The 12,557-nt window shown below is 50.8% G+C and overlaps 1 protein-coding gene and 1 long non-coding RNA gene across 4 annotated transcripts in view; one reads left to right on the top strand and one right to left on the bottom strand.

The window, feature by feature from the left end:
• Positions 1-6,961, bottom strand: part of PPP2R2D (protein phosphatase 2 regulatory subunit Bdelta) — a 43,704-nt gene extending 36,743 nt beyond the window's left edge. Inside the window, exons 1-2 of one of the 3 annotated variants that reach the window (XM_082407987.1) lie at positions 6,795-6,961; positions 6,623-6,715 (exon numbers count right to left, since the gene is read on the bottom strand). In XM_082407987.1, coding sequence (XP_082264113.1) covers positions 6,623-6,715; positions 6,795-6,801 — 100 coding nt within the window. In that variant the 5' untranslated portion in view covers positions 6,802-6,961. The other 2 variants (XM_082407989.1, XM_082407986.1) reach the window with 2 other exon arrangements.
• Positions 6,962-7,091: 130 nt separating this feature from the next.
• LOC309636004 lies at positions 7,092-12,183 on the top strand. Its single transcript, XR_014249165.1, has 2 exons — positions 7,092-9,296; positions 10,198-12,183. It is a non-coding gene; the product is annotated as an uncharacterized lncRNA (long non-coding RNA).
• The last annotated feature ends 374 nt before the right edge of the window (positions 12,184-12,557 follow it).

Here is a 12,557-nt window from a genome sequence, read left to right as displayed (position 1 = left end):
ACATAACCCTCATGAACAAAAAGCTCTCTGATCCTCAAAAATTATTAAGAGTATAAAACCAAGAGGTTTTGGAACCAAAAGGCTTTGAGAACCACTGGCTTAGCACAGGGCAGGCAAACTACCATGTGAAATCAAAATCTGGCCCTTGCTGATTTGTAAATAGTGGTACTGGCCCACTGTCACACCCTATGTTCCTGGGGTCTCTGGCTGCTTTCCTGCTGCAAAGGCACAGCTGAGTTGAGTAGATGAGACACGACTGGCCTGCAAAGTCCGAAATATTTACTATTGGGCCCTTTAAAAAGAATCCGAAAACCTCTGATTTAGTGTAAGCTCACATTGCCAGCATTTGTTGTTGTAGTAGCTGAGCAGCTGGCATTTCTGTCTCCACTCGTACCCTGTCACCACCCATTTTCCAAAGGCCAGAGTGACTTTCTGTAAAGTTGATGTCACTCCTCTACTGAGAATCGTTAAATGTTTATGATCACATTTACTTCAAAACACAATTCAAGGTGCTCAGCACGGTATTCAAGGCTTTTACTCATCACTCTGGTCCCTGCCAGCCGGCCCCGCATCTCGGGCCTTCCCCTTCTTTGCCAGACAAACACATCAAGTACTCTGGTTTCCCAGAATGCACCACGCTCTCTGCAATCTCCACTCCAAGCCCCCTCAATCTGGAACATTCTTCTCCCTTTCCTTCCTCCCTCTTCCTACACCCTGATTTCCTTCCCTTCACTCCCCACCCAAGTCTTGTGTACTGGGCACTCTATCACATTCCCTCCACATACCCTGCTCTCACGATGGTGCCAGGACCCAACTGCTTGCCAGTCGCTGTCTAAACACAGGGTTTCGTGAGGTAGAAACTGGGTTTCTCCACTGCAACATTCAGCACGAGCAGACCTTCAGGACGCTGTTGCGAACTTTTTAGATGAGCTAAGCTGAAAGCTAGCCCCCGTAACACCCTTCATTTCCTTAAGGTGGCCCCCTGGAGCAACACAGAGTAGGTTACTCTCCTATGCAAGAGGGTCTCTTAAGACATCAACATTTTTGCTATCATCAAAGAGAACACAAACAACAACTGTTGTCAAGGATGTGGAGGAAAGGGAACCCTCCTCCACTGTTGGTGGGAATGTAAACTGGTGCAGCCACTGTGGAAAACAGTGTGGCAGTTTCTCAAAAAACTAAAAATGGAGTTATCATATGATCCAGCAATTCCACTCCTGGGTATTTATTCGAAAAAAAAAACAAAAACACTCATTTGAAAAGATATATGCACCCCAATGTCCACGGCAGCACCATTTACAACAGCCAAGATATGGAAGCAACCTAAGTGTCCATCGACAGATGAATGGATAGAGAAGATGTGGCACATCTACACAATGGAATACTACCCAGCCATAAAGAAGAATGAAATAATGCCATTTGCAACAACATGGAGGGACCTGGAGGGCATTATGCTAAGTGAAGTCAAAGACAAACCCTGTATGACATCACTTATATGTTCAACCTAAAAAACACAACAAACTAGTGAATATGACAAAAAAGAAGCAGACTAACAGATATAGAGAACAAACTTGTGGTTATGGGGTGGGGGGTATATAGGGGTGGGGAAATGGGAGGTACAAACTATTGGGTATAAGATAGGCTCAAGGACGTACTGTACAACATGGGGAATAGAGCCAATATTTTGTAATAACTGTAAATGGAAAGTAACCTTTAAAAATTGTATGAAAAATTAAAAAAAAAAAAAAGACACCAGCATTTTAACAGTTATCAGTTACTGTAAGCCAGTTTGCCAAAGATTTTCCTGCATTACCTGGAATCTTTCTAACAACCTGTAATGGTCACAGGAAATAGCACCCTGTTTTACAGCTGAGGAACAGAAGGTAAGTAACTGTCACGTTAACACAAAGCTAGTAAGAGGGCTGAAGTGGAATTTGCACCAGAATCTTTCAGAATCTTGATTAACATCAAGTTGAAGAGCAAGCCTAACCCATATGATAAAACTAGGGAACAAGCAGGGTCTCAGCCAATGCTAACACCACGACATGCTAAGTGACAGGAAAGGATGTTGAGTGGCTGAGCGGTGTTCCATAAAGAAAGTGGAATCTGAGATGGATGTAGATGGATGACTAGGTGTGGAAGGAGGAGAGGAAACTAAAAGAATATAGAAATTCCCCACCTTTTTTTTTTTTTTTGGCCGCCCCGCATGGCTTGCGGGATTTTAGTTCCCTGACCAGGGATCGAACCCGGGCCCCGGGCAGTGAAAGCCCGGCATCCTAACCACTGGACTACCAGAGAATTCCTGAGAAATCCCCCATTTTTTGAAAGCTCGCTGTATGTCACTTCGCTTTTACCAAAGACCTACAGCTTGCTAACTGAAATCTGAAGATTTCACTTTTGGAAAAAAAAAAAAGGGCAAAAAAAGCCTTCAGCGTTTGTTTTGCAGGAAATGATTATACAGGTAGTGCACCCTGCGCAGTGAGAGGGGCCCCACCAAGCTCCTTCTCCAGGAGCTACACTGAGCATCTCAGCATCAAGCTGTCAGAGCTTTGAACTGTGTCTGAGCGTCTGGGCTTTACCTTAACTCCTTCTGTGCCTCCAAGATGTGTCATAGGGTAATTGACACCTGTGGCTAAGGTAACTATTGCTTCTCCCTTTACACCATTTCGGCTTACGAAAGGTTTTGTAGGAATGCTCTGCTTCCAGACAGGATAGCAGGGGAAAGCTGTATTCTACGTTGGGAAAGAAATATGAGCCAAGATCAAGGCATGGGAAGATCACTGAATAATGATGGAAAAACCAAGAGGTCAGGCCCTATGGAAGGGATCTGGGGTGAGTGGAGAGATTGAGGGAGGTCAGGAAAAACTAAGAGACTGCTACTTTCACATTTAAATATAGCTACAATTAAACCCAAACACCTTAAAATACATGAGAATTAGTGAACAGTTGTACCTAACACTTCAACAACACCTTACAGGTTCAAAAGCACAGCACTGTTTTATCTCAACAAAAATCTTATGATGTGATTTCTAGATAAGCAAGTTGAGGTTCAGAAAGGGCCTTCAGGCTTGATAAACAGCAGACATGAACTGAACCCAGAACTTCCCATCAAAACAACAGATTTTTAAAATCAAGGAATAAAAAAATCAAGGAGTATGATTTGATACTACCATAAACCTGCACCCGATTATCTAAGATCAGTCCAGCTTCTTGAATGCACAGCCTGATTTCAGAGACACTACAATGTAGCTGTGCTCAGTAAGTACACTGAAAGCATTAATCTTAAAAAAACCATGCACATCTGATTTCTTTAAGGCAGAATCTCCACAGGAAAAAACTATCACTGTACTCTAGAAATAATGACTATGACTGAAAAGTTTTGCATTCACAAATATGGTATTTCATTGATTCTGCGAAGCACATTTTCCCTCATTTTCACATCTTTGACATCACATGTATCTTACATTCAATGAAACACAATAACTTCCTGCTACTGACGCCCAAGTGCTCTTAATTTGTTACCCTTCACCAATTTAAATGTTTCTTTCTTTCATAACATCTATGTAAACCCTTTCAGAAAGGCTGGCCATACCAGATTACCGAGAAACCTACATTATTTACACAACTTCCCAGACTCAAGCTTGAATTAAGCAGATGAACCTTTAGTTTTGTTAAGCACTATGTCTTTAGAAAAAGATTAATGTCTAATTCAAAGCAATAGATTAGATGGTGGATGAAGAAACTGGTTAAAATAAAATCATCAAATAGAAAGTCTAGACACTTAAACCTACACACTCTGAGATGAAAAGAACCAGCTGCTCTCAAGCTATGCAAAAAACTATGTCAATGCAGGCAGTAGTTCATGACAAGCCCTTCCCTCCTCTAACCCGTTCCCCCTGTTCCTCCAGAAAATCAGAAGAGCAATGAATGTACAAAAGCAGCAGGCCCAGAGCTTCCCTGCGAGCGGGCAGCTGAGGTCCTGGGAGAGTCACTCGGCAGGCAAGGCCACCGGATCACTCACTGGACACCCAGGTGTTCCCGCTGCTTACCGTCTCTGTACTATCTGCTCTTCAAGTACTTTGAGAATGGCCGTTCTGAAACCCTTGTCACTAATCTTGTATCGTTTTGATAGGCACTCCCCTTCAAGACAGCTCATTTTCACTTGCTCTCAGAGGTCGGCTCCTGTAACCCTCGGTAGTGAGACCTCTCCTGAGCTTTGGAAGGACAGAGCAATCCCACGGATGGGGAGCCACACCCCACACTGGGGGGCTTCAACACTACTGGCCACGAACGGTCACTGACGCAGCACAGCATGCGTGGGCCCTGGAGCCAGCGGGCCCAGCTGCCAACGCTGGCTTGGCCACTCTGCTGACCAAGTCACCTGTCCTCTGGGCCTCGGCTTCCACATCTAAAACTGGGAAGAACAAGAGTTCCTCCTTTCCAGGGTTGTGTGAAGACTGAATTAATGGGCACAAGTAACTTGAAGCAATCTCGGGAACATAGTAGGACTTAACCATCTTTACCTCCAGGCTGGGTCTTCTACAAGGCTGTGGGGTGAGGGAGGGGCACCTAGCCCTCCAGCTCTAAGCTCAGTCACTTTCTGATCACTCACAGCAGCGGAAAGCAGAAAGACGGTACAAAATTTAGGGTTACCAGCGAACTCTGCAAAGTGGAGCTTGGAATAGAACAAAACCTTCAAGAACGAAACGCCTCACGAGCCACAAATCTGAACAAATAAACTTACTATACCTCTAGCCCTACAGTCCAAGTATGGACGTCCAGTAACCTCCCTTCAATTTACATCTCCCGTTAATTATCTCTTATCAACACTCCTTCACCAAGGTTGAGTCTGGGCACAAGCTTCACCACCAGCTTCTTTATTCTCGTTGCTTAACCGTCGCTAGCTGTTAGCAATTACTTTTTCCTTCTTTCTCATGGACTTTTATGGAAATAGTACAATTCAAACAGGTAGTATCACGACTGCTTGACGAAATAATGAATGTTATAAATGTGTTAACCCTGATAGACGATTAAGTATGGAGTAAGACAGAGAGCTGTGAATACACACGATCAAAAAAACACGTGGGTAATTACCACAAAGCGATCTTACAAAATACATAACTCAAGATACCAAACTTTTAGATATAGTCAAAATTTTCCTTAAAGTAGGGATGTAAAACTGCAAAAAGTTCCAGTTTATTTTTATTTATTTATTTTATCAGGGCCAGTTTGCTCTGGCATGGGACACTATGAGAGGCCCAGAAAAAGTTCCAGTTTAATTCAGAGAACAAAATATTTCTGTCAAGATTTTTTAAAAGTAAAGAATACCATTTTCGAAGTGTAACATCACACTTAAAACACACCATTTTAGTTAGACTTACATTTTAATTCATTCGGCTTATCAACTAAACCTTCTTACAAAAAGGGAAAGAAACCAGAAGTTAAGACAGGCATTAAGCCCTCCCACCTTCCTACCCGTGAGTAACCGGGTTTTGCTTTATCCCCGATAGAAATTTTGAGTAAGCTAAACGGTCACCCACTTGGCACTGCAAAGTGAAAAAAAACGTACCTTATGTGAATGTAAAGAAAAATCTCAATCTCAAATCAGATGCAGCTTCACAAATTTCTGGAGCACCGTTTTACCTGCTTACTGATCTGGGCACTGTTTGTCTCCAGATGTCAGAGGATCTCCAGATGTCACTCTGCCAGGGGGAGGTGCAGAGCGAAGGAGGACGGAGCCAAAGGTCACGCGAGCGGGCGCGGGGGGGGAAAGGCGCAGCACACCTGGCCAGAGGCTGCTGGTTACGTGGCGCAGAGAAGGTGTAGCTCACGCAAACACAAATACTTGTCAAGAGAGGGTTAAAGGCTCACCGTGTTGAGTAAGACGGCTGAACAACAGCAAGAGAGCCAGTGCCTGACTTTACCCTCCCGAGTCGCTGCACCGCGCGCACGGGCCCGAGTCTAGGCGTTCTTCCTTCAGGACGACACGCGGCGCCGTGGGAAGCGCCCCCGCCCCCCCCGCAACGCCGCTCCCCTGCGACCACCGTTACGGAAAAGACCAGCCAACCTCAACACCGCAAAGTTCACCAGTGCAATCTACAGCAGGAACTTTAAAACACGCCGCCGGGGAAGGAGAAAGAGCTGATAAGAAAACTGAAAAACTCCGGAACCTCAGAAAGCAATCTAAAGCACCAAGGGGTCCGAGCCTGTTTTTAAAGAAGAAACTGAGGCCGGACAGGATGCCCCCATCGCACAGGTGACTTGGACAGAGGCCCCCGACCTGACCCAGGCCGGGGCGATTCCCCACCCGACTCCTGCCAGCCTGCAGTTACCCCAAGCTTACGTTTCTCCAGTCCCCGGCTTCTGCAGTTACTTCCGGAGCTCCAGCAAACGCAGGAGGCAGCCAGTTGCAACGGAAAGAACCCAGAATCCACTCGGGAGACCCGACATCTGCGCGCCCCGCGACCTTGGGCCCCTGACATAACCCCCGGGGCCACCTCCCCTAGGGACCGGGCCGGCGTCGCCTCCCCGGCGGACCGGACCTCCGAGCGCGCGCCCGCCCCGCGCCCCGGCCAGGAGCGGCCCAGCCGGGCCCCGGGGGCGCCCAGGTGCGCGGCCTTACCTTCCGCCACGTCCTCGTCCACGGCCCCCTTGACCTGCGAGAAACACCACTGCAAGTCGTTGCCGCCCGCAGGGCAGCCGCCGCCTCCGGCTCCTGCGGACACACCGGGCGCGTCAGGCTCGCGCCCCTCGCCCCTCGCCCTCCCCCGACCCCGCCCCGCGCGGGCCCTCACCTGCCATGGCCGGTCGGCCGGCGCGCGGCCGGGGGCGGCCGGGCGCCGAGGCGGCGGCGGACGTAGGAGGCGGCCGCCGCGCAGCTGCCGCCCAAGCACCTCAGCCCGGCAGCCGCCGCCGCCGCCGGCGGATTTTTTTTCCCTTTTCAAAATGGCGCCCAATGCCCGTCGTCCCGTTCGATGACGTCATCCCCCGCCGCCTCCGACGGCCGTGGGCGGGGGCGGGGCCGCCGGGAGTCTCCTCTGAGCGGAGCGGGGCGGGACGCACGGCCGCGGCGGGGGGGGGGGGGGGGGAAGCCACCCGGTGCGCCGACTGCGCCTGCGCGACCTGCGCTGCGCCCCGCCCCCTGGGAACGGGGCTTCAGGGCCGCCGGGAACGCCTCGGCCGGCAGGCGGCTGTAAGTTCGGAGCTTGGTGCTCCCCTGAATATCAGCCGCTGGGTTGCTGCCGGCCGTTCGCCCCTCTGGGGAGTTTTGGAGGCCGCGAGACTGCCCCGGACCCTAGCCCGAGCCGGGCCCGTCCCTAGAGTCTTTGGCCAATGGAAGCGCGATCCTTCGGCGGAGCAGCCAATGGAGAGCGCGCTCAGTGGCCGGTGGGCGGAGCTTCTGGGCCGGGCCGCACCTGGAGCGCCCCGCACCTGAGAGCATCATGCCGGCCCACCGCCCGTGGCCGCACTGCAAATCACTCTCCTCGGACACAGCTGGAGCCCCGGTAATCGGCGTCCACCTTTGACGGCAGCCCTGCACAGAGCTCACGTTGTCTACCAGGGCTCCTTGAGCCCCCATCACTGTACAATCTTAGGGAAATGGTGTTGCAGTACAGTGTGCCCATCGTCCCTTCATTCCTGGGTGTGTTTTCTGTGGCCTACGGAGGGATTATTCATTTGTGGGGTTTATGTGTCCGAAATCATAACTTCTTTCAGTGATATTGTGAAGTTGGTAGTTACCATGTGGCACCTCTGGAAGATGATCATTCCAAATCAGGAACATTCGTCCGCTTAACAAATATTATTTTTTGATCAGCTCGTGCTATGTGCCACACTGTTCACGGCCCAGGAGATGCAGGGGTAAACAGAGCAAATGCCTACCCTCAGGGAGCTTACATCTCAGTTTAGGGATCCAGAAAATAGCAGGAGTGGGCTCCCCTGGTGGTGCAGTGCTTAAGAATCCGCCTGCCAATGCAGGGGACATGGGTTCGAGCCCTGGTCCGGGAAGATCCCACATGCCGCGGCGCAACTAAGCCCGTGAGCCACAACTACTGAGCCTGCACTCTGGAGTCTGAGAGCCACAACTGCTGAGCCCGCATGCCACAACTACTGAAGCCTGCGTGCCTAGACCCCGTGCTCCGCAACAAGAGAAGCCATGACAACGAGAAGCCCACGCACCACAACGAAGAGTAGCCCCCGCTCACCGCAACTAGAGAAAGCCCACGCAGCAACAAAGACCCAACACAGCCAAAAATAAATAAATAAAATAAATAAATAAATTTATATATAAGAAAAAAGAAAATAGCAGGAGTAAGCAAAGTACGTAGTAAGTCAGATGAAGTTGGATAGAAAAATAAAGCAAGGAAGGAGGGCAAGGGAGTGCATCTAGGGAGTGTTGCAGTTTTAAACAGGGTGACTGGAGAAGACCTCGAGGAGGTGAGGGAGCCGCGCGGACATCGGGAGGAGGCTGTGCCGGGAAGCAGGATGGAGTCCAGGTGAGATAGGAAGCTATGGGGCCATGAGCAGGGAGGGGTCACGGCTGACTTGGCCTTGAACGGGGCCACTGTGGCTGCTCTGCTGAGAATGAACTGTACGGAGCCAAGGCCGTCCAGGCAGAGGGATGACGGTCGAGTGGTCATGGATGTGGTGGTCCTGGGGAGAGGGCTTGAGAACTGGTCAGCCTTCAGAGATAGGCATTTTGAAGGCGCAGCGCCCCGGGGCTGACCGTGAAGTGGATGCGGTGTGAGAGAGAAGGGACTTGGGGATGACTGCATCCATGGTCTGAGCACCCGGTACAAGGGAGTTTCCTGGCGCCGAGATGGGAACGGCTGCAGGAAGAATGGCTGGGCCGGTGCAGGGGTGCAGGCCGATTGAGAGATTGGTTGTGAACTTGCTCAGCGGTTGCAAAGGTAGCTGCACGTCCAGACCTGGAGCACTTGGGGAAGTCGGGACCTGGAGCTGTAGATTCTGGAGGCGCCAGCATCGAGAGGCATTTCAAGCCAGAAGAGACTGGGTGAGCTCACCCCAGGAGGGAGGGTAGGTGGGGAAGAGGGCCGAGGACAGAGCCCAGGAGGAGGCTGAGTAGGAGCCACGTGGGAGGCGGGCTGGAGAACCAGGAGCACGTGGGGTCCCGAGCCCATGAAGACAGGGCAGGAAGGGGTCTGCTCTCAAGCTCTGTGGGAGGAGCTCCAAGGAGGGACCATTTGGTGGTAGCAGCTGGGACGCCCTTACTGACCTGGACAGGAGAGTCACTGTGGAGTGGCCGATGCATCCTGCTTGAGAGGCTTGAAGAGAAAGTAAGACGGGAGTGGAGGAAGTGAGGGGCAACAATCCTTTGTTGTGAAGAGGAGTGGAGAAGTGGGGCTGTAATCTCCTTTTTTACTGATAGATTTAGCTGGTCTTGCTCTGAGCTGTTGAAAACCCAGGTTAACTCTCAGACTCTCTTATATGCAATTGCTTTAATGTGTGTTAAAGACAGGTCTTTGGAAGTGATAGCAAGAGAATTAATTTTAGTTTAGACTGCATTCTTTGGTTAATTAGCTACCATTAAATTAAAATCTTAAAATAACACAAAAGGAACATATTCCTGAAAAGAGAGCTGCCTCCTTTGTGTCCCAGTGTGTCTCAGCTGATATCAAGAGATTTTAAACCATTCTGTTGCATAATGCCAGTGAACTTTAAATATCCAGTTAGTTACTCTGGATTCTAATTGGTGTTTACAAGTCACTGGGTATCGCAAAGCGTTTTTCTTGTTTTATTATTTGTAGATCTCATGGCCAAATTGTGAAATGCCTGGTGCATATTAGAGTCTAGCTTACTGTTATTCACACAAGAGAATACTTCTCAGTAATAACAGGGAAGCAGCTACAGATACAAACAACAGGGGTGACTCTCAGAAATTTACGCAGAATGAAAGGATCCAGAATAACTTCCTTTCAAACATAAAAACATTAACTTCATGATATTCCATAACGTGGTTTTGTTCTCTAGATTATAAAAATTAAGGCAGATCTAAAGCAGCTTCGAGCCCTCATGTCAGCAAAAGGATCTGAATCGCAGTTCAGAATATCTTGTAATTTGCCTTTACTGGGAGCAGATTTGAATTTTAAATTATGTGCGAAAAATGTCACATCTTCCCCCATTTATCTTAGTAACTTAGGAATTCTGTATATTGAAAAAGATCTTTGTTCTTCAAAGGCTCCTTGGCAATTTGAGTCTCCCAGCCTTCTGAGGGAGGTGAGTCAGCCTGACTGATCAGGTGACTTTGAGAGGCTGCAGGAGGCCGCCGGAGGAAAGGGCCCGCCCGCCCCAGCTGCGCTCCAGAACCCACACCTTTGTCCTCCGTCTCCTGCATCAGCTCAGATATGCCTTGTGATGAGACCCCTTTTCTTGAACTCTTTCTTTCTGCCTGCGGCGACCATCAGCTTCAGACACTGGCCTCGTGCGGTGCAAAACGCCCATTACACCTAGGGGTTCACTCGGACACGCTACTGGGTCTCACGCCCCCAAGTTCAGACAGAGTTCCAGAATCAACTGAAAATGCAAAGTGCAAGGGTGTGCCCTTCCCACCTGCCCCAACCTTGGATGGTGCTGGTTCCCAGGAGCTCAATTTGAGCTCTAAAAACAAGTCCCAGCACGTGGGCGTGAACTTGGGGGTGTGGACCCCGTTACAGCAGCCCCTGGGAATTGCTCTAAAGTGGGCGCGCGCAGTTGGGATGGACGCGCGCCCCCGGCGGCCCCTGTTTTGGGAGCCTGGTGGCCAGAGTGCTCAGCCCCGGGTGGGTGCCAGTGTCCACACGCCCCTCCGGGGGACGTGGGCGCCGAGGCGCTTGGACTCTGGGTCACAAGTTTCCAAATCCCGCTCTGCTCCTCCAGCCGCAGGCCCTTAGGGATCCCGGGCCCGAGTTTGTCTCCTCATCCTTGGCAGACAGGAGCATCGGCCATCCCCGCTGGGCCACAGGAGGTCACGCGGTCGCAAGAAAAGAGACAAAATCTCTGAAAACTGTCGCCTGTGTCTAAATGTGGGTGATTTTTGTCGCTGAGCTTTAGAGAGGAGGGGAATCATGCTACGGCCCCCAGCGCTTACTGCCAAAGCGGGGGCGAGGTTGGAGGATGTGGCCGAGGGGCTCTGGCTGCCCCACCAGCGGCCGCCCTGGCTGGACCCAGGTCCTGCCCACCTTTCCTCGGCTGCCTGCTGCCCTCTGCTGGCCGCGCGGGGAAGTGCGAAGGCGCTTTGGGGACAGGCGAGCGGGTGCTCCCGGAGTTGGGCACTGTGCCCACAAACGCATCTTGGAAATGGGGGGACCTTCGGGGCGGGGGCCACGTGGGAGGCTCAGCGTTCTGGGTGGGTGAGCACCGTGGAGGGGCAGCAGCAGATACAGAGCCCTCTGTGTCTGCGTCCTACGTGGAGGGGAGGAGCACGGGGCTGCGTGTTAGCATGCACTTGCCTCGTGGCGGCGACCAGGACCGCCTGGGGGTGGACGGTTCATCCGACCTGTGCCAAACCACCGTTAGCAAAGCAGAAGCACAGCCCTCATTCGACACGGGTCTCTGTGAACAGGGCTGTGGCTGGCCCCCTTGGGAGGCGGAGCTGGTCCTCAGGCCACTGGTTTCAAGCGTGTGGCTCTTGAAATACAGCCTCTGCTCGGAGGCCACGGCTGCCCCACGGCCACTGTCTTGCCGAGTGTGAGTTTGATGCTTTGATGAATGTGATGCATCCTGGGAGGAAACGCATCCTTTGATTTATTTTTATTTGAATTTAAAAAATAAAGTGCAGACTCCAAGAGGTAGAAGGCACGAGTTGCCCTGCCCTGTGCGAGGCTCAGGGCTCAGGCTGAGAGGGGCAGAGGGGAGCCAGACCCGGGTTCCTTTAGTGCCACCCGTGCTGCCCCAGGACCCAGGCCAAACCACGGCCGGGAATGACTTCCACGGCCCGTCGGGAGTGTTCTGCCCCCCAACCCCTGCTCTCTCTAGGAAGCCAGGGATGCTGGCTGCCCATCTTCTGGGACACCAGCTCCCTTCCTGGTCATCCCTGCCAGGGAGCAGAGCCAGAATCCAGCGTTCACCACAGCCCATCCTTGTGGGACGAAGCAGATGAGCCATTTGGCCAAGTTGGTAAGAACCAAGGCTTTCAATGTGAGAGACGCAAATTTCAACCAAAGACGATAAATGGAAACCTGAGAAGAGTCAAGTTGTATCATTATGAATGTGGTCTTACACACACACACACACACACACACACACACACACACACAGTAACTTAGTAAATGTTTAATAGAGTGCAACTTCCCCAACTTGATAAAGGACATCTGCAAAGACCTTACAGTTAAAGTCGTACTTGATGGTGAGAAACTAGAAGCTTTCCCTCTAAGATCAGAAACAAGCAAGAATGTGCCCTCTCATCACTCCTTTTCAGCATCATTCTGAAAGTCCTAGCTAATGCCGAAAGCCAAGAAAAAAAGATAAAGGGATCCAGATTGGGAAGGAAGACACAAAACTCTCTTTGGTCACAGATGGCATGACTGTCTATGTAGAGAACTTGAAAGAATTGACGAAGA

The sequence above is a fragment of the Balaenoptera borealis genome (genome assembly GCF_965194805.1).
Source record: "Balaenoptera borealis genome assembly, chromosome: 10".
Classification (NCBI taxonomy): domain Eukaryota; kingdom Metazoa; phylum Chordata; class Mammalia; order Artiodactyla; family Balaenopteridae; genus Balaenoptera; species Balaenoptera borealis.
Note: the sequence above shows the minus strand (reverse complement) of the source record. Positions and strands in the feature narration are given on the sequence as shown.